The sequence below is a fragment of the Nerophis lumbriciformis genome, linkage group LG03 (assembly GCF_033978685.3).
Source record: "Nerophis lumbriciformis linkage group LG03, RoL_Nlum_v2.1, whole genome shotgun sequence".
Lineage (NCBI taxonomy): Eukaryota > Metazoa > Chordata > Actinopteri > Syngnathiformes > Syngnathidae > Nerophis > Nerophis lumbriciformis.
In genome coordinates this window covers 23,498,113-23,517,720 of record NC_084550.2, presented here as the reverse complement: position 1 = coordinate 23,517,720, position 19,608 = coordinate 23,498,113, and the positions used below count along the sequence as shown (strand labels likewise).

General features: G+C 39.8%; 2 protein-coding genes across 2 annotated transcripts in view; one reads left to right on the top strand and one right to left on the bottom strand.

The window, feature by feature from the left end:
• The window catches only part of eif2b5 (eukaryotic translation initiation factor 2B, subunit 5 epsilon), a 59,511-nt gene that overhangs the window by 4,454 nt on the left and 35,449 nt on the right, over nucleotides 1-19,608 (top strand). The window contains exons 2-5 of the mRNA XM_061935721.1: nucleotides 1,822-1,946; nucleotides 2,013-2,198; nucleotides 13,244-13,421; nucleotides 19,464-19,544. Of these exons, the coding sequence (XP_061791705.1) occupies nucleotides 1,822-1,946; nucleotides 2,013-2,198; nucleotides 13,244-13,421; nucleotides 19,464-19,544 (570 nt within the window). The remainder of the gene's footprint in view (nucleotides 1-1,821; nucleotides 1,947-2,012; nucleotides 2,199-13,243; nucleotides 13,422-19,463; nucleotides 19,545-19,608) is intronic.
• On the bottom strand, nucleotides 4,096-6,923 carry LOC133575732 (uncharacterized). The gene is made up of 2 exons (XM_061928539.2): nucleotides 5,311-6,923; nucleotides 4,096-5,160 (listed from the first exon to the last, which is right to left on the bottom strand). Coding segments are annotated over exons 1-2 (1,479 nt in total). The 5' UTR covers nucleotides 6,789-6,923; the 3' UTR covers nucleotides 4,096-5,159.

Genomic DNA, 19,608 nt, shown 5'->3' with positions numbered 1-19,608 from the left:
TATCAGAACAATGAAACAGGAAAAAAATAATAAAAATAAGTACCGTATTTTTCGGACTATAAGTCGCAGTTTTTTTCATAGTTTGGTCGGGCTCCAGTGCGACTTATATATGTTTTTTTCCTTCTTTATTATGCATTTTCGGCAGGTGCGACTTATACTCCGGTGCGACTTATACTCCGAAAAATACGGTAAATAAAATTGTTAGAATAATTTTATCTAAGTTATCACAAAAAATTTGTGTTTCAATGAGTTCCCAGCGAGAAGCAAAAACATGTCTTTGAACCTACCAAGAAGAAGGCTTGTAAAACTCCACTGTGTAGGGAGGGAAGCAACATGAAGGTGTTCTGTTTTCTTTCATGTATTGTAATCAACAGAAAGATATTGTTTTAACTCAAGGACTACCATGCGGAGAGAAGGCAGGATCTGCCCAATTTCCAGACGACCTCTTTTTGAACATCCTTTTTCAACTGTTTTACGAACCTCTTTTTGAACTCTTTTACGACCTATTTTTTGAACCGACCTTTTCCGTGAACTGTTTACGACCCTTGTCCCTTAGAAACAGCTGTGGCCATGTGGTCAGGGAAGGTCCAAATAAAAAAAAGAGGCGTGCAATCTTTTGGCAGAGCGTGTTGAGACACTGTGCAAGGGTACAGTGTCCAGACGTTTCTCCTCAATTTGAGCCAAATTTATTTCTGTCTCTGTTTAATTCTTTGCTTCTTGTCTTGTTTAATAGATGTCATCAGTGTTTGAACCTGACAAAATAGTCAATTAACCTCTTAAGGCCCAAGCTGTTTGTTTGAATGCTTTTTTTTTCTCTCTTTGCTATTTGGGCTTATTGGACCCTAATTAGAATAAAAACTAAAAGTCATCTTTTGATATGATGTACTTAGTCCATAAGTACACAAACGTGTACTTCATGTGTAGTGACATGCAAATTTGTATTTTTACACTTTTTTTTTTTTTTTTCAAATTCCATTGTATGTTATACTCTTCTGACACCACCAGATGGCAGTATAAGTGTCCACATAAGTGGCCATAAGACCCCAATTCAGTAGTGTACACACTTTTGGAAATAAGAGCTAAAAGGTGCTGTCCACGCCACTAAAGCCTTTAGAGTTAAAAAAGATATATGATTAAAAATTGTATAAATACTGTAATTTAAAAAATTAAATAAAGTTAATCAAATTGCTGTTAAGTTTCTTTTAAGTGCGACTCATTTTCTGCCTCACAATCGGGAATCGGTGCTCATCGTTCACTTAAAAGAGCCGTTCAAAAGACTTGATTCGTTCGCGCACGTCAAATCTCTACAAAACATGTCCCTTCGCTACAATAAGATAGACAGATAATACTTTATTGATCTTATTGTAGCGAAGGGACATGTTTTGGAGAGATTATGCTACTGTGGAGGTCTTGCTCCTCCAGGTTCTCTAGACCACCAATGACAGACATGACAGCCGCGTTTTTCTTTGCGAATAATAGTTTGTTTTGCAAAGAGTTGTGCTTTTCAGCCACGTTAAAGTTTCTCTCGCTCGTTCTCCACCATCAACGACCTCCTCTCCTTCCCGACTGCTGCCTTTAACAGAGCGACAGGTGATCAGACAAACACTCACAGCTGTGTCATCTACGCACCTGTCTCTCATTTCGAAGCCGGTCCTGACACACCCCGCTTCGCTGCAGGTCTGCAGGCCACGCCCCCCCACAGCTACTTATTAGAAGCGCTGGTCATAAAATCCTATGCTGGACTGTTTATATTGTATTTTTTTTAGCAACCACTAACATTGACCTGTTGTGTGATGTTATAATAATATAATTGTTCCTCAGACTTTGCTGCCCCTGGGTAATGTTGCCATGATCGACTACACGCTGGAGTTCCTCACCTCCACCGGAGTGCAGGAAACTTACGTCTTCTGCTGCTGGATGGCGGGCCAGGTCAAAGAACACCTGCTGTAAGCGGCACACACCAAGTAAATCTCCTCTTAGTCTTTAAATAAAAATCACATTTTATCTGACAGGAAGTCCAAATGGTGTCGGCCGACCTCCCCGAACACGGTCCACATCATCACGTCAGAACTGTACAGGTCGCTGGGAGACGTGCTCAGGGATGTGGACGCCAAGTCCCTTTTACGCTCAGACTTTCTCTTGGTCTACGGAGACGTGGTGTCTAACATCGATATCAGCCAGGCGCTGGTGGAGCACAGGTAAGGTTTTCTTGGGGGGAAAAAAAGTGTCTTACTCCTTGTCAGGGACGGCTGAAGTATCCCACAATGCATTGCCGTAGAGTCGTCGTTTACGACAGTGTTTTTCAACCTTTTCTGAACCGAGGAACGCTTTTTTTTCATTGAAAAAATCCCGAGGCACACCACCAGCACAAATCATAAAAAATGAAACTCGGCAAAAGAAAAGTCGCAATTGTGGGATATGACTTTAAACCAGATCTGGGCAAATTAAGGCCCAGCATTTCAATCTGGCCCGCCGGACATTCCCAAATAATTTTTTTAGATCTTTAAGATGGAAATTGTCAGAATAATTGTATCTAAGTTATCACAAATCTTTGTGTTACATTGAGTTCCCGGCGAGAGGACAAAAGCTGTCTTTGGTCCTACCAAGCAGAAGGCTTGTAAAACTCCACTGCGTAGGATGGGAAGCAACATGAAGGTGTTCTGTTTCTTTGATGTATTGTAATCAACAGAAAGATATTGTCTTGACCCGAGAACTACAAAGCAAAGAGGAAGCAGGACCAGACTCCACTCCAGACGACCTTTTCTTTGAACTGTTTTGTGGCCAAAGGCAGCGGCCGTTTACGACCCCCTTCCTTTAGAAACAGCTGTTGCCATGTAATCAGGGAAAGTCCAAATCAAAGAGGAGGCGTACAATCTTTCGTCAGAGCGTGGTGGAACTGTACAAATAGTACAGTCCAGACTAGGGATGTCCCGATCCGATATTTGGATCGGATCGGCTGCCGATATTTGCCAAAAATTGCGTATCGGCAAGGCATGGGAAAATGCCGATCCAGATCCAGTTTAAAAAAAAACTCCGGTCCGTGTTTTCCAACGCACCGATTTAAATAATACATTCCACTTTTCTGCTGCTCCGTAATTTCCGTTCCGCATTTTCCAGCACACCTTCAACACATCCATACGTCTGTGAATTCTCACGCCGTTGCTTTTAGCTGCTAGCATTACACGACAGGCTCTTCTCACTCTTTTCTGTGTCTCCCTCTCACAGACAGCAAGTGCACCTTCTTACACACGTCACATACTGTCACGTCATACGTCACATACGTATACGTCCTCCCCGAGCAGAGAGGTAGCAGCATGGCTAACGTTAGCTGTGATGCTAGCGCAGCCGTGCGAGCAACGCTCCCTCTAAGGTGCTTGCCTGTGCAATTGCGCACTGTTTAAGCGTCCTCTGCGCATAGCAAATCTATGCCACGCACAAAATCTAATAAAAAAATAAGTGCATAACAATTTTCGACACACGGACACGACAGAGAAAACAGTTTTCGTCATCATTGTTCAAATATTGTGACGTCTGTCAAGACGCTTATCTCCATTCGGTGCCACACGCCCACACCATCAAAATGCCGAGGCAAAAATTTCCACATCAACACCGTATGAAAAAATTAGTGATTTTTTTAGTTGTGATTTCCTTCTCTGCATGAAAGTTTAAAAGTAGCATATATTAATGCAGTATGAAGAAGAATGTTTTAATGTAGACATGCAAGCCTTGAAAGAAAATTTTGAAAATCAAGACTACATTTCCTGCAAATGGGTGCATTTCTACCCTATATTTTAACTTTAGATTTATTCTCATATCAAACTCTTTTGGCTGTCTTTTCGACTCTTACATCCGGCGCCCCCCTCCACACCCTGGATTATAAATAATGTAAATAATTCAATGTGATTTGTTAACTCAATGACGACAACCTTCTTCTTTTTATGCGTATACTTTACTGAGTTTAAGTTCAGGGAACACAATAACAAACCGGCCACTGCCGTTCACATAACCGACTTCCCCCCGGAGCCCGCGCATAGAGCAATGCATGCTGGGTGTTACCGTAAATACACTAAAAGAGTTTACCATAATAATGTGCAATGCAAAAACAGAACATTTACAATCTCCCACCTTTTTTTTTCTTTTTGTTTTTTTGAACACAAAAATCACAGTCTATTATTAATGTCCATAAGTATGAAAATGTAAGAACATGGTGACCAACAAAAAAAACTGTCCACAAAAGAATAGTCTCTATTGCAGTTTCCACTCTCCAACACTGAGTGCCTTTAGGAGCTGAAGTGCGGATGCACCTCGTTTTGTCAAACAGTCAGCTAGCTGCTCTCCTGTAGGTGCCCAGAGAATCTGTTGGATTCTTTTACTTTGAAGAAGTTCTTTGATGCCACTTATTTCAAGGCGGAGCCTTTTCTCTGTCACTGACTTAGTAGACTTGATGGCGTCTGCAAGGGAGTGATTATCAGTGACACACACTATTGGTAAGACATGTTGTGATACATTCCCTGTGGTAAGTTCTGCATGAAGGTCAGATAAAGAAATGGCACTGTCAACAGCATCTGCAAGGGCAAGAGTTTCTCCAGCAAGAGTGCTCCGTACGACTCTCCTTATCTTTTTTGACTGCCAATACACAGGTGAGAATCTTCCTTCCTCACCCATCAGCAGAATGAGATGTCCCCCTTGAGTGCCTCCATCTGTAAGGTTTCCCAGCGAGGCGTCGCAGAACACTACTAGCTTTAGAGAACTGTCTTTTCCCAGGTTCTGAAACTTCAGTGTCACCTGTTCTGATTTCAATTTTTTCACCACCTTGTTTGTGTCATGTAAAGTCTGCACAGTAGCATGTTTTATGTTAGCTGCAAGGACACATGTATCAAACATAATATCCGGTCTACTTTGTCTGGCAACCCACAGAAGTTGACCTATTTTTGATCTCAGGTCATCAATTTCACTTTCAGTCAAAAGAGCATCCCGTCTCATGGCTCTGGAGATGTCTATGTGAATTGGCTGGAGATTCTGTATGTAATTGTCTTGATGCATACATGTTACTCCATTTGCAGTGACGTACTCCATGCCTACATAGCGAAAACTGTCATGTTCTTCTCTGCCCACTTGAAAGGTAGATTGCAGGTGAGGGATTACGGTTGTTGTGAAAATCTGTGAACCACCCCAGATGAAATCATCAACATGACAAGCAAGCACCCCAGACACATTAAAATCTTTATCCAACCAATAAAATATAGCAGGGTCAATTTGTGACATATTTCCTCCAGTTTGCAACATTGTTTCTTTTTAACCCTATTGTACCAGTACAGTGATGCATCATTTAGTCCATAAACACATTTGTTTAGCTTCCATAGAGTTCCCTCGCTCTTAGCTTCAGGTGGTGGACGAACATAGATGTCTCGGGATAACTCATTTCCTTGAAGGAATGCTGACTTTATGTCCATAGAGTGGGGTGTCCATCGGTTTTGACATATCACAGACATGAGTAGTCTAAGAGACTCTGAGGCACATGTTGGCGAGTCTTTTGGGAGATCTTTTGTGTTTAGCTCTTCAAATCCTCTCGCCACTAGCCTTGCTTTTGGAACTATGCCGTCTGGTGTGTCTTTGAGTGTACACACCCATCTTGTGGAAATGCATTTTTGTCCCATGTTTTTTACTTCATCAAACACATCGTGTTTCTCCCAGTTACTGATTTCAGTAAGTTTAGCTGATTCAAATGACACATCCTTTGTAACAAGTACATCCTCGTGATCAGATGGCTGTTCCACCCTGTCCGATGACTGAATCTGCAGTGTGTCAACCTGTGAAAGGTCAGCTGACCTTGTTGTGCCAGTGAGGTTAACTGGCTCAGTGTACTCCAGATTGTACCAGTCCTTGTGTTTTCCAGTTGCCTTTCCCGCTCGACCTAGCACTTTTGCTGTGTGTGAAATTCCAGTGTCTCTTTCCACATACTTTATGAATTGTCCTGCCTTTAGATTCATACTACGGTCTGTTCTTATGATAGGAGGTTGTCTGTCGGATGGATCATTATCATGCTCATTGCCGTCTCTGTCATTATTTGAGCTCCCTGCCGCATTCTCTGTGTCAGGCACACTGTCTACATCACTAGATACAGTATCGGGTAGATCTTCAACATGTTCAATGTCACATTCTGCTGCATTAAGTTCTGTCTGGCTTTCTTGTCTGTCACGAGACGTGTCAGTGTAGTGATCAGTGGCCTTGCGCAGTCTACAGCGATGCACCCGGACATAGGAGCCTCCATGTCTAACAAATATTACCACCCCGTCTCGTCCAATTACCACCCCAGGGCCTTTCCATTCATTGCAGTCCATTCTTTTGTAGTACACTTTATCTCCAGTTTCGTAGTATTCATCTGTGCTGCGAAGCTGTGTGCGCAGAGCTCTCCTGATTCTCTCAGAGCACTCTGCCTCAGTAAACGCTGTCCTTGCTGCATGTAATGCTGAAATGTGTTGTCCTACCCATTTACTCATGGTAGTGCCCTCCAGGGCAGGCGGTTTATCAACCAGCACAGAAGGTAGGTTCGGGTTTTGTCCAAACACCAGCTGGTATGGACTAAATCCATGCACATTGTGCATTGTATTCTTTGCCATCAAGGCCCAATCTAGGGCTGCTTTCCAGTCACAAACACTGCTTTTCTTCACTTTTAACAGGATCTCTGTAAGGGTCTGGTTATGTCTTTCCATCAATCCATTACTCCATGGACTGTAGGCAGCAGTGGTTTTCACTTCAATATTAAAGTTCTCAGCCATGTCTCTCATTTCCTCATTATTGAATTCACCTCCATTGTCACAAAAAATTTTAGATGGGGCTCCATGAACACTCACCCAGGAATGAATAAAGTGCCTCACAATTTCACTGGATTTTTTTGTGGTAACAATGCTACCAGCACTGAACCTGGTGAAGTGATCAATCATGTGGAGGTACCACACATTTGGTTCTAGCTCGTGTAGATCTAATGCCACAGTTTCATTGTATGTTGAAGCCATTGGTAGACCAACTGATGGCTTTGGTTTGGGCTTGTTGTACTTGAGACATGTTTCACAGCTGCTTACGATGTCCTTCAGAATAGTAACACTCTCATCATCATTACTTCCAGCACTAATTAATAATTTTTTTAGTTTATCAACTGAGGCATGTCCAAACTGCTTGTGAAGTTTCACCAATACTTTGTGTTTTTCATCTTTACTCATGCCATCTCTTATGGCCAGAACCTCATCAGTTTGGGGTTCATTCTCACGGGTAGCTGTGCAATCTCTGTCCACTATGTTTACACAGTAGTGTCCTGAGGATGTAATCTCAAGAGGCACTGGTTTCTGAAACATTGTGGCTTTATCATTCTCGATGTCAAGCACTGCTTTTGCCCTCTTAAGTGACGTTTTACTTAGTAATAAAGGAATGTTTACTGAGACCACCTCAGTCTCTATGTGGCACCTGGTTTGTCCTATTTTAGCTGGGACTTTTACTTTTTTTATGGAATGAACAACTTGTCCATCACCAAACTTAAAAGCTCTTCTACTCTGTGTATTTTCCATTTTTTTCTTGTCACTCTCCTTTAGTGTATGGATGTAATTCTCCAGCCATTTTTCACCACAGACTGTTCTGGTGTATGCAGTGTCAATTACAGCTGAACCTAAGGCTTCTACCATGAATATTTCAGCATCAGAAACTGACTCTTTGGAAAACAATGCAACATTGCACTCTTCAATTGCTTCTGTCTCTGCATTTTCCTCTGTCATTTTTACATGTTCAGCCTTATTTGGGCAGTCCTTAGCCCAGTGAAATGTACTCTGGCAAATAGCACACTTAGACCTCCTGCCGAACCTATCTAGTGGGTTTGAGCCAGTCAGCCTCTTTTGGTCGGATTGGGAACGAAATTTCATTCCGTCTCTTTTCCTTTGATCCACATAAAAAGCAATATCTTCGCGCATGTGAATTCCCCCGCTGCATGTGGGCGGCTGCATGTTGTCTCCAAAAATCCTTTTTAAAGCTGACTTCATGCTTGCAATTGTAAGTGTTGAACAAGCTGTAAGCGCAAGCTGTTTATCTTTAACATCGAGACTGGCTGTATCCAACAACTTGAATGCCAAAACAGCGTCGGGAAGAACCATGTCAAATTTGCGCATTTTGTTGTACCTCTGCTCGAACTGAACGATGTAATCCACCATGGAAACTTCGTTTTCTCTCCGGATCTTGTCAAAGTCCGTGTATGCATCATAAGCTCTGTCCTTTTCTTCTTTTAAGAATACATTATCCAATGCCTTTACAAGGGTCTTCATCCCATCATCTTTGTTCAAATCATCCGCAGGTATTTCCAAAGCTGTATCTCTAGCTCTCCCCCTCAGTGATAGAGCAACAGCTAATGCTTGTTTCTCCTTATCGAGGTCGGTAACACGTATCCACATTTCCAATTCATTTTTCCAGCTTTCATATGACTTCTTTTCTTCAAACGCAGGAGGGACTCTGTAGTTAGCGTTGTTAGACATCCTCTGCTACCATTTGTTAACTCAATGACGACAACCTTCTTCTTTTTATGCGTATACTTTACTGAGTTTAAGTTCAGGGAACACAATAACAAACCGGCCACTGCCGTTCACATAACCGACTTCCCCCCGGAGCCCGCGCATAGAGCAATGCATGCTGGGCGTTACCGTAAATACACTAAAAGAGTGTACCATAATAATGTGCAATGCAAAAACAGACCATTTACAGATTATCTTGTGTGATGACTGTATTATGATGATAGTATATATCTGATAGTATATATCTGTATCATGAATCAATTTAAGTGGACCCCGACTTAAACAAGTTGAAAAACTTATTGGGGTGTTACCATTTAGTGGTCAATTGTACGGAATATGTACTTCACTGTGCAACCTACTAATAAAAGTCTCAATCAATCAATCAAAACACATAGAATCATCATACTGCTGTGATTATATGCATCAAGTGTTCATTCAAGGCTAAGGCAAAATATCGAGATATATATCGTGTATCGCAATATGGCCTTAAAATATCGCAATATTAAAAAAAGGCCATATCGCCCAGCCCTAGTTCAATGATGCCATTTCTGTTTGTCATGTATAATTTTGTCTATTTTGTGTTTATCCTTGAATAAACAGGTCAGTTTCTTGTTACCAACCATTGTGTATTATTCAAACTCCCCTAATTCAGCTGGCTAGTTGTTATCAAGAGTACTAAAACCCTTTTCAACATGATTCTGACAACTAAGTAGGCTAAATAACTTTAAACTTTAATACATGCTCGGATAGGCCAGTATCGGGTCAGTATCGGTATCGGTCAGTATCGGTATCGGATCGGAAATGCAAAAACAATATGGGTATCGGATCGGAAGTGCAAAAACCTGGATCGGGACATCCCTAGTCCAGACGTTTCTCCGCATTGAGCTAAATTTAATTCTGTCTCTGTTTTAACTCCTTGCTTCTTGTCTTGTTTAATAGATGTCATCAGTGTTTGAACCTGACAGAAACTGTAGCTGCCATTATGATGTGCAGTGATGTTTTCCAAAAAGTCTTGAACTATACAAAGTATTTCAATGGTTGGAATCTGCAATTTTGCATGATATACTAGTTACTATGGTCATCTAATTAGTTACTATGGTAATCTACGTCACAGCAGCTCAGACGAGGCACCAAGCAGTGTGGGTGGGGAGCGTTTCCACAGAGTGTTTCCATAGCCTGAAATGTGGGTGTCAGGGACAGACGCGGAAGGAGATTTTTACAACAAAGTTCTAAAGCATAGGTGTCAAACTCAAATTTGGCCCTTGAGGCAATATCAAATTAACATTAGAGCTGGCCCGCCGGTATTATACAACGGCAGTGCCGCTGTAACACCACATTCACCGCTAATACTCATACTTGCCACCTCTCCCGATTTTCCCGGGAGACTCCCGAATTTCAGTGCCCCTCCCGAAAATCTCCAGGGGCAATCATTCTCCCGAATTTCTCCCGAACAAGAACATTGGGGCCATCCTCTACAACATGTCGTCATGTCTGCTTTTCCTCCATACAAGCAGCGTGCTGGCCCAGTCACATAATATATGCGGCTTTTACACATACATGAGTGAATGCAATGCATACTTGGTCAACAACCATACATGTCACACTGAGGGTGGCCGTAAAAACAACTTTAACACTGCTACACTGTGAACCCACACCAAACAAGAATGACAAACACATTTCGGGAGAACATCCGCACCGTAACACAACATAAACACAACAGAACAAATACCCAGAACCCCTTGCAGCACTAACTCTTTCGGGACGCTACACTATACTGCAATTAAAAAAGAGGCATTAAATTTTTATTTTTATTTTATTTGAGATGCCATTGATGTTTATAATTATTATTATTATTATTTGAAACTCAATTTTGCATGTCACTATAAAGTTATATAAGCCTTGCTTGTTCAATATTCAATGCAAAACTTGTTTGGGTCCCTATTAAAAGGTGAATTTGTTCAACCTTGGCCCGCGGCTTTGTTCAGTTTTAAATTTTGGCCCACTCTGTATTTGAGTTTGACACCCCTGGTCTAAAGCTTAGTGATGTATCAGATTGTTGGTGTTTTTTTTGTTTTTTTTAGCCTTTGCGTTCATATTTCGCTGTGTTTGTTGCATTTTTGTTGCGTTTCGCTTGATTGTAAAATATGGAGAGGGTGTGTGACGTTCATATGTAGTCAATATTCAGTGTTTTATCCTTCATAGTTAATATTGTAAATCCCACATTTTTTATTTCCATGTACATTCTGGGTGTCTCATTCAGTAAAAAAAAACCTTAAAGTTCCATTCCGTTTTTTTAAGGCGGTCTGTCATAACGTTTTTTAGCATTCAATCAGACATTGTTGTGAGGTTTTGTATTAGTGTTCCTGAAAATCAGATATACTGGCCCCCAGACACATTTGTTTTCTCTAAATTTGCCCCCCCCCAGAGTCAAAATAATTGCCCAGGCTTGCTTTAAAAGGCTTAGTGACCACATGTGTGGACAGCACCCTTTTAGAAACAGCTCTTATTTCCAAAATTCTGTACACTACTAAATTGGGGTCTTATGGCCTCTTATGTGGACACTTATACTGCCATCTGGTGGTGTCAGAAGAGTATAACATACAATGGAATTTGGAAAAAAAAAGTGTAAAAATAAGAATTAGCATGTCACTACACATGAAGTACACGTTTGTGTACTTATGGACTAAGTACATCATATCAAAAGATGATTCTTAGTTTTTATTCTAATTAAGGTCCAATAAGCCCAAATAGCAAAGATAAAAATAAAAAAAAGCATGTAAACAAACAGCTTGGGCCTTAAGAGGTTAAACCATAACCAAGCATGCATGACTATAGCTCTTGTCTCAAAGTAGGTGTACTTTCATGACCTGTCACATCACACCCTGACTTATTTAGAGTTTATTGCTCTTTTCCTGTGTGTAGTGTTTTAGTTCTTGTCTTGCGCTCCTATTTTGGTGGCTTTTCCTGTTTTGTTGGGATTTTCCTGTAGCAGTTTCATGTCTTCCTTGAACGCTATTATTCCACCGCACCCGCTTTGTTTTCACAGTCAAGACTATTTAAGTTGTGCGGACGCTATCCGTCTTTGTGGGGACGTTGTTGATTGTCATGTACGGATTGCACTTTGTGGACGCCGTCTGCTCCCCAGTAAGTCTTTGCTGTCGTCCAGCATTCTGCTTTTGTTGACTTTGCAGCCAGTTTAGTTTTAGTTTTGTTCTGCATAGCTATCATTAAGCTTCAATGCCTTTTCTTAACTGCACTCGCCTTTTGTTTATTTTTGGTTTAAGCATTAGATACCTTTTTTACCTGCACACTGCCTCCCGCCCATTTATCTACCTGCTGCCACCTACTGATATGGAAGAGTATTACACGGTTACTCTGCCGAGCTCTATACAGCATCGACACTCAACAACGGCACGTTATTTGCGGATTATAATTACTGGTTTGCAAAAAAATATTTTTAACCCAATTAGGTGGAATTACATAATCTCCCACGGCGCACCAGACTGTATCTCACGGCACACTAGTGTGCCGCGGCACAGTGGTTGAAAAACACTGGTTTACGATAGCGCAACATGTAATATTTCCGAACTAGGGTTGTACGGTATACCGGTACTAGTATAGTAACATAGGACTAATGAATCAAAAATGGTACTATAGTCTGTTTGAAAAGTACCGGTTCCCGCCGTGACATTGCTGGTTTTACGAGCAGAGGAGCATGTTCGGCAGTGCACACACACTGAGTACTTACAAGCAGACACAGCAGTCATTGGTATGTACTAGGGTTGTACGGTATACCAGTACTAGTATAGTATCGCGGTACTAATCAATCAAAAACGGTACTATACTCTGTCTGAAAAGTGCTGGTTGCCGGGTATGACGGCGCGTCGTCACATCGTGACATTGCTGGTTTTACGAGCAGAGGGGCATGTTTGGCAGCGCACACACACAGAGTACTTACAAGCAGTTCTCCTGTAGCAGCTTCACACCTGCTTTGTTTTCGCAATCAAGACTATTGAAGTTGTGCGTACGCTACCTTTCTTTGTGGGTACATTGTTGATTGTCACGTCATGTACGGATGTACTCTGTGGACGCCGTCTTTGCTCCACACGCTGTAAGTTTTTGCTGTCGTCCAGCATTCTGTTTTTGTTGACTTTGTAGCCCGTTCAGTTTCACTTTTGTTTTACATAGCGTTCCCTGTGCTTCAGTGCCTTTTCCTAGCGGGACTTGCCTTTTGTTCATTTTTGGTTTAAGCGTTACATACCTTTTTTACCTGTGCTCTGCATATTGGGATCACGACAAACCATCCTCGATGCGTTCCGACTTCTACAAAGCAATGAACTACCTGCTGCCACCTACTGACATGGAGTATTACAAGATTACCCTGCCAAGCTCTACACAGCACAGGCACTAGACAACGGCACATTATTATGATTATTGATTTGCAAAAAATATTTTTTGGACCAAATAGGTGAAGTTGCATAATTTCCAGTGGTTAAAAATCACTGCCGTAGCTCACCGGCATCACTGCAAACAAAAGCTAACAAGCCAGAATGTAAACAAAAGCCATGGGTGGATCTACACCTGACATTCACTGTAATGATACCAAGTACAATAGCGTATCTAGTCGATACTACTATGATTACGTCGATTATTTTTTATCGTCACAAAATCTTGTTGTTTTTTCTTTTCTTTAGGCAACGTCGAAAGATCGACAAGAACATTTCGGTGATGACGATGCTCTTCAAAGAGTCGTCGCCGGGTCACAAGTCTCGCTGTGAGGAAGACGACCTGATCGTGGCCATGGACAGCAAGAGTCAGCGAGTTCTGCACTGCCACAAAACACACGGCTTGAAGAAGCTACATTTCCCAATGGCACGTGACCACTTACACCATGACCACTACAAAACACTCTATACTCCCTATCAAAACATTACAGAAGGGATTAATGGCTCTTCCTTTTAAGGACTGGCTCATTATTATAGCTTATTTAAAAAAATTTTGATCAAGGAAACTCGTACTAGTTAAACGATAAGATTGGTGGAAATTGTTCCGAAACATGGTCTATAATTATGGGCCTGCTGCAATGCAAGCAGCACATATTATTATGATTATTATAGTTTATTTTGAAATTTTTTGATCAAGGAAACCGTCACTCGTACCAGTTAAACGATAAGATTGGTGGCAATTGGTGGCAATTGTTGTCTATAATTATGGGCCTGCTGCAATGCAAGCAGCCCATGTTATTATGATTATTATAGTTTATTTAGAAATTTTTTGATCAACAGTCACTCGTAGCAGTTAAACGATAAGATTGGTGGGGAATTGTTCTGAAACATTGTCTATAATTATGGGCCTGCTGCAATGCAAGCAGCCCATATTATTATGATTATTATAGTTTATTTAGACATTTTTTGATCAACAGTCACTCGTAGCAGTTAAACGATAAGATTGGTGGGGAATTGTTCTGAAATATTGTCTATAATTATGGGCCTGCTGCAATGCAAGCAGCCCATATTATTATGATTATTATAGTTTATTTTTTATATTTTTTGATCAAGGAAACCGTCACTCGTACCAGTTAAACGATAAGATTGGTGGCAATTGTTCTGAAACATTGTCTATAATTATGGGCCTTCTGCAATGCAAGCAGCCCATATTATTATGATTATAATAGTTTATTTAGAAATTTTCTGATCAACAGTCACTCGTAGCAGTTAAACGATAAGATTGGTGGGAATTGTTATGAAACATGGTTTATAATTATGGGCCTGCTGCAATGCAAGCAGCCCATATTATTATGATTATAAAAGTTTATTTAGAAATTTTTTGATCAAAAGTCACTCGTAGCAGTTAAACGATAAGATTGGTGGGGAATTGTTCTGAAACATTGTCTATAATTATGGGCCTGCTGCAATGCAAACAGCCCATTATATTATGATTATTATAGTTTATTTTGAAATTTTTTGATCAAGGAAACAGTCACTCGTAGCAGTTAAACGATAAGATTGGTGGGAATTGTTCTGAAACATTGTCTACAGTTATGGGCCTGCTGCAATGCAAGCAGCCCATATTATGATTATTACAGTTTATTTTTATATTTTTTGATCAAGGAAACAGTCACTCGTACCAGTTAAACGATAAGATTGGTGGGAATTGTTCTGAAACATTGTCTATAGTTATGGGCCTGCTGCAATGCAAGCAGCCCATATTATTATGATTATAATAGTTTATTTAGACATTTTTTGATCAACATTCACTCGTAGCAGTTAAACGATAAGATTGGTGAGAATTGTTCTGAAACAGTCTATAATTATGGGCCTGCTGCAATGCAAGCAGCCCATATTATTATGATTATAATAGTTTATTTAGAAATGTTTTGATCAAGGAAACCGTCACTCGTAACAGTTAAACGATAAGATTGGTGGCAATTGTTCCGAAACGTTGTCTGTAATTATGGGCCTGCTGCAATGCAAGCAGCCCATATTATTATGATTATTATAGTTTATTTAGAAATTTTTTGATCAACAGTCACTCGTAGCAGTTAAACGATAAGATTGGTGGGAATTGTTCTGAAACATTGTCTATAATTATGGGCCTGCTGCAATGCAAGCAGCCCATATTGATATGATTATTATAGTTTATTTTGAAATTTTTTGATCAAGGAAACAGTCACTCGTACCAGTTAAACGATAAGATTGGTGGGAATTGTTCTGAAACATTGTCTATAGTTATGGGCCTGCTGCAATGCAAGCAGCCCATATTATTTTGATTATTATAGTTTATTTAGAAATGTTTTGATCAACAGTCACTCATAGCAGTTAAACGATAAGATTGGTGGGGAATTGTTCTGAAACATTGTCTATAATTATGGGCCTGCTGCAATGCAAGCAGCCCATATGATTATAATAGTTTATTTAGAAATGTTTTGATCAACAGTCACTCGTAGCAGTTAAACGATAAGATTGGTGGGAATTGTTCTGAAACAGCTGCAATGCAAGCAGCCCATATTATTGTGATTATTATAGTTTATTTTGAAATTTTTTGATCAAGGAAACAATCACTCGTACCAGTTAAACGATAAGATTGGTGGCAATTGTTCTGAAACATTGTCTATAATTATGGGCCTGCTGCAATGCAAGCAGCCCATATTATTATGATTATAATAGTTTATTTCGAAATGTTTTGATCAAAAGTCACTCGTAGCAGTTAAACGATAAGATTGGTGGGAATTGTTCTGAAACATTGTCTACAGTTATGGGCCTGCTGCAATGCAAGCAGCCCATATTATGATTATTACAGTTTATTTTTATATTTTTTGATCAAGGAAACAGTCACTCGTACCAGTTAAACGATAAGATTGGTGGGAATTGTTCTGAAACATTGTCTATAGTTATGGGCCTGCTGCAATGCAAGCAGCCCATATTATTATGATTATAATAGTTTATTTAGAAATGTTTTGATCAACAGTCACTCGTAGCAGTTAAACGATAAGATTGGTGGGGAATTGTTCTGAAACATTGTCTATAATTATGGGCCTGCTGCAATGCAAACAGCCCATTATATTATGGTTATTATAGTTTATTTTGAAATTTTTTGATCAAGGAAACAGTCACTCGTAGCAGTTAAACGATAAGATTGGTGGGAATTGTTCTGAAACATTGTCTACAGTTATGGGCCTGCTGCAATGCAAGCAGCCCATATTATGATTATTACAGTTTATTTTTTATATTTTTTGATCAAGGAAACAGTCACTCGTACCAGTTAAACAATAAGATTGGTGGTAATTGTTCTGAAACATTGTCTATAGTTATGGGCCTGCTGCAATGCAAGCAGCCCATATTATTATGATTATAATAGTTTATTTAGAAATGTTTTGATCAACAGTCACTCGTAGCAGTTAAACGAAAAGATTGGTGGGAATTGTTCTGAAACAGTCTATAGTTATGGGCCTGCTGCAATGCAAGCAGCCCATATTATTATGATTATTATAGTTTATTTAGAAATTTTTTGATCAAGGAAACCGTCACTCGTACCAGTTAAACGATAAGATTGGTGGCAATTGTTCCGAAACGTTGTCTGTAATTATGGGCCTGCTGCAATGCAAGCAGCCCATATTATTATGATTATTATAGTTTATTTAGAAATTTTTTGATCAACAGTCACTCGTAGCAGTTAAACGATAAGATTGGTGGCAATTGTTCTGAAACATTGTCTATAATTATGGGCCTGCTGCAATGCAAGCAGCCCATATTATTATGATTATAATAGTTTATTTAGAAATGTTTTGATCAACAGTCACTCGTAGCAGTTAAACGATAAGATTGGTGGGAATTGTTCTGAAACATTGTCTATAATTATGGGCCTGCTGCAATGCAAGCAGCCCATATTGATATGATTATTATAGTTTATTTTGAAATTTTTTGATCAAGGAAACAGTCACTCGTACCAGTTAAACGATAAGATTGGTGGGAATTGTTCTGAAACATTGTCTATAATTATGGGCCTGCTGCAATGCAAGCAGCCCATATTATTATGATTATAATAGTTTATTTAGAAATTTTTTGATCAACAGTCACTCGTAGCAGTTAAACGATAAGATTGGTGGGAATTGTTCTGAAACAGCTGCAATGCAAGCAGCCCATATTATTGTGATTATTATAGTTTATTTTGAAATGTTTTGATCAAGGAAACAGTCACTCGTACCAGTTAAACGATAAGATTGGTGGCAATTGTTCTGAAACATTGTCTATAATTATGGGCCTGCTGCAATGCAAGCAGCCCATATTATTATGATTATAATAGTTTATTTCGACATTTTTTGATCAACAGTCACTCGTAGCAGTTAAACGATAAGATTGGTGGGAATTGTTGTGAAACATTCTATAGTTATGGGCCTGCTGTAATACAAGCAGCCCATATTATTGTGATTATTATAGTTTATTTTGGAATTTTTTGATCAAGGAAACAGTCACTCGTACCGGTTAAACGATAAGATTGGTGGGAATTGTTCTGAAACATTGTCTATAGTTATGGGCCTGCTGCAATGCAAGCAGCCCATATTATTTTGATTATTATAGTTTATTTAGAAATGTTTTGATCAACAGTCACTCGTAGCAGTTAAACGATAAGATTGGTGGGAATTGTTCTGAAACAGCTGCAATGCAAGCAGCCCATATTATTGTGATTATTATAGTTTATTTTGAAATTTTTTGATCAAGGAAACAGTCACTCGTACCAGTTAAACGATAAGATTGGTGGCAATTGTTCTGAAACATTGTCTATGATTATGGGCCTGCTGCAATGCAAGCAGCCCATATCATCATGATTATAATAGTTTATTTAGAATTTTTTTGATCAACAGTCACTCGTAGCAGTTAAACGATAAGATTGGTGGGAATTGTTCTGAAACATTTTCTACAATTATGGGCCTGCTGCAATGCAAGCAGCCCATATTATTATGATTATTATAGTTTATTTTTAAAAAAATTGATCAAGGAAACAGTCACTCGTGCCAGTTAAACGATAAGATTGGTGGAAATTGTTCTGAAACATTGCTTATAATTATGGGCCTGCTGCAATGCAAGCAGCCCATATTATTATGATTATTATAGTTTATTTAGAAATGTTTTGATCAAGGAAACAGTCACTTGTACCAGTTAAACGATAAGATTGGTGGGAATTGTTCTGAAACATTGTCTACAGTTATGGGCCTGCTGCAATGCAAGCAGCCCATATTATTATGATTATTATAGTTTATTTTGAAATTTTTTGATCAAGGAAACAGTCACTCGTACCAGTTAAATGATAAGATTGGTGGGAATTGTTCTGAAACATGGTGTATAATTATGGGCCTGCTGCAATGCAAGCAGCCCATATTATGATTATTATAGTTTATTTAAAAAAAATTTGATCAAGGAAACAGTCACTCGTAGCAGTTAAACAATAAGATTGGTGGGAATTGTTCTGAAACATTGTCTATAATTATGGGCCTGCTGCAATGCAAGCAGCCCATATTATTCTTGCTCATACTTCAACTTGTGTTATTATAGTTCCACACGTTTCTCTTAGGCTTAATACGAGGCGAACTGGCCAACGAACCCCCACATATGTTGCACCGTCGGAAAGGTCTCGTTCGCGCCGATGGAGGTACTCTCAATTGGGGACGTTTCGTGTTACCACGGCAGCGCTATTCACGGATAAACAAAAAAACGGGCCAATTTAATGTGTACATACCATTTTAATGGACGATTGCTCTCAACGCCAAAAAGACAAGATTACCTCCTCTTGTAGCTCAGCCATGCTTTCACGTAGCTTCGGGGGTAGCGGGGGGGGGTGTATATTGTAGCGTCCCGGAAGAGTTAGTGCTGCAAGGGGTTCTGTTGTGTTACGGTGCGGATGTTCTCCCGAAATGTGTTTGTCATTCTTGTTCACAGTGTGGCGCATATTTGTAACAGTGTTAAAGTTGCTTATACGGCCACCCTCAGTGTGACCTGTATGGCTGTTGACCAAGTATGAATTGCATTCACTTGTGTGTGTGAAAAGCCGTAGATATTATGTGACTGGGCCGGCACGCAAAGGCAGTGCCTTCAAGGTTTATTGGCGCTCTGTACTTCTCCCTACGTCCGTGTACACAGCGGCGTTTTAAAAAGTCATGCATTTTACTTTTTGAAACCGATACTAATCACTTTGAAACCGATGCCGATAATTTCCGATATTACATTTTAAAGCATTTATCGGCCGATGTTATCGGACATCCCTAATTAGAAGCGCTAGTGGTAAAATGCTATGCTGGGATGTTTATAATTTATTTCCTGTGCATGTGATGCAGTACACATCTCCACCTACACTACATTTGCTGTGTGTGTTTAGCAAATACAGAATGGAACGTCGCTAAAATCCCTGCTCCTTCTCCAGAACATTTTCCACAACGGAAGCGACGAGTTTGAAATCAGACACGACCTCCTGGACTGCCACATCAGCATCTGCTCACCACAGGTGCGTTTCAGTTCCAGAGACAGGAATTAAAAAATAAAAAAAAACTTTAAAAAAAAACTCTGTT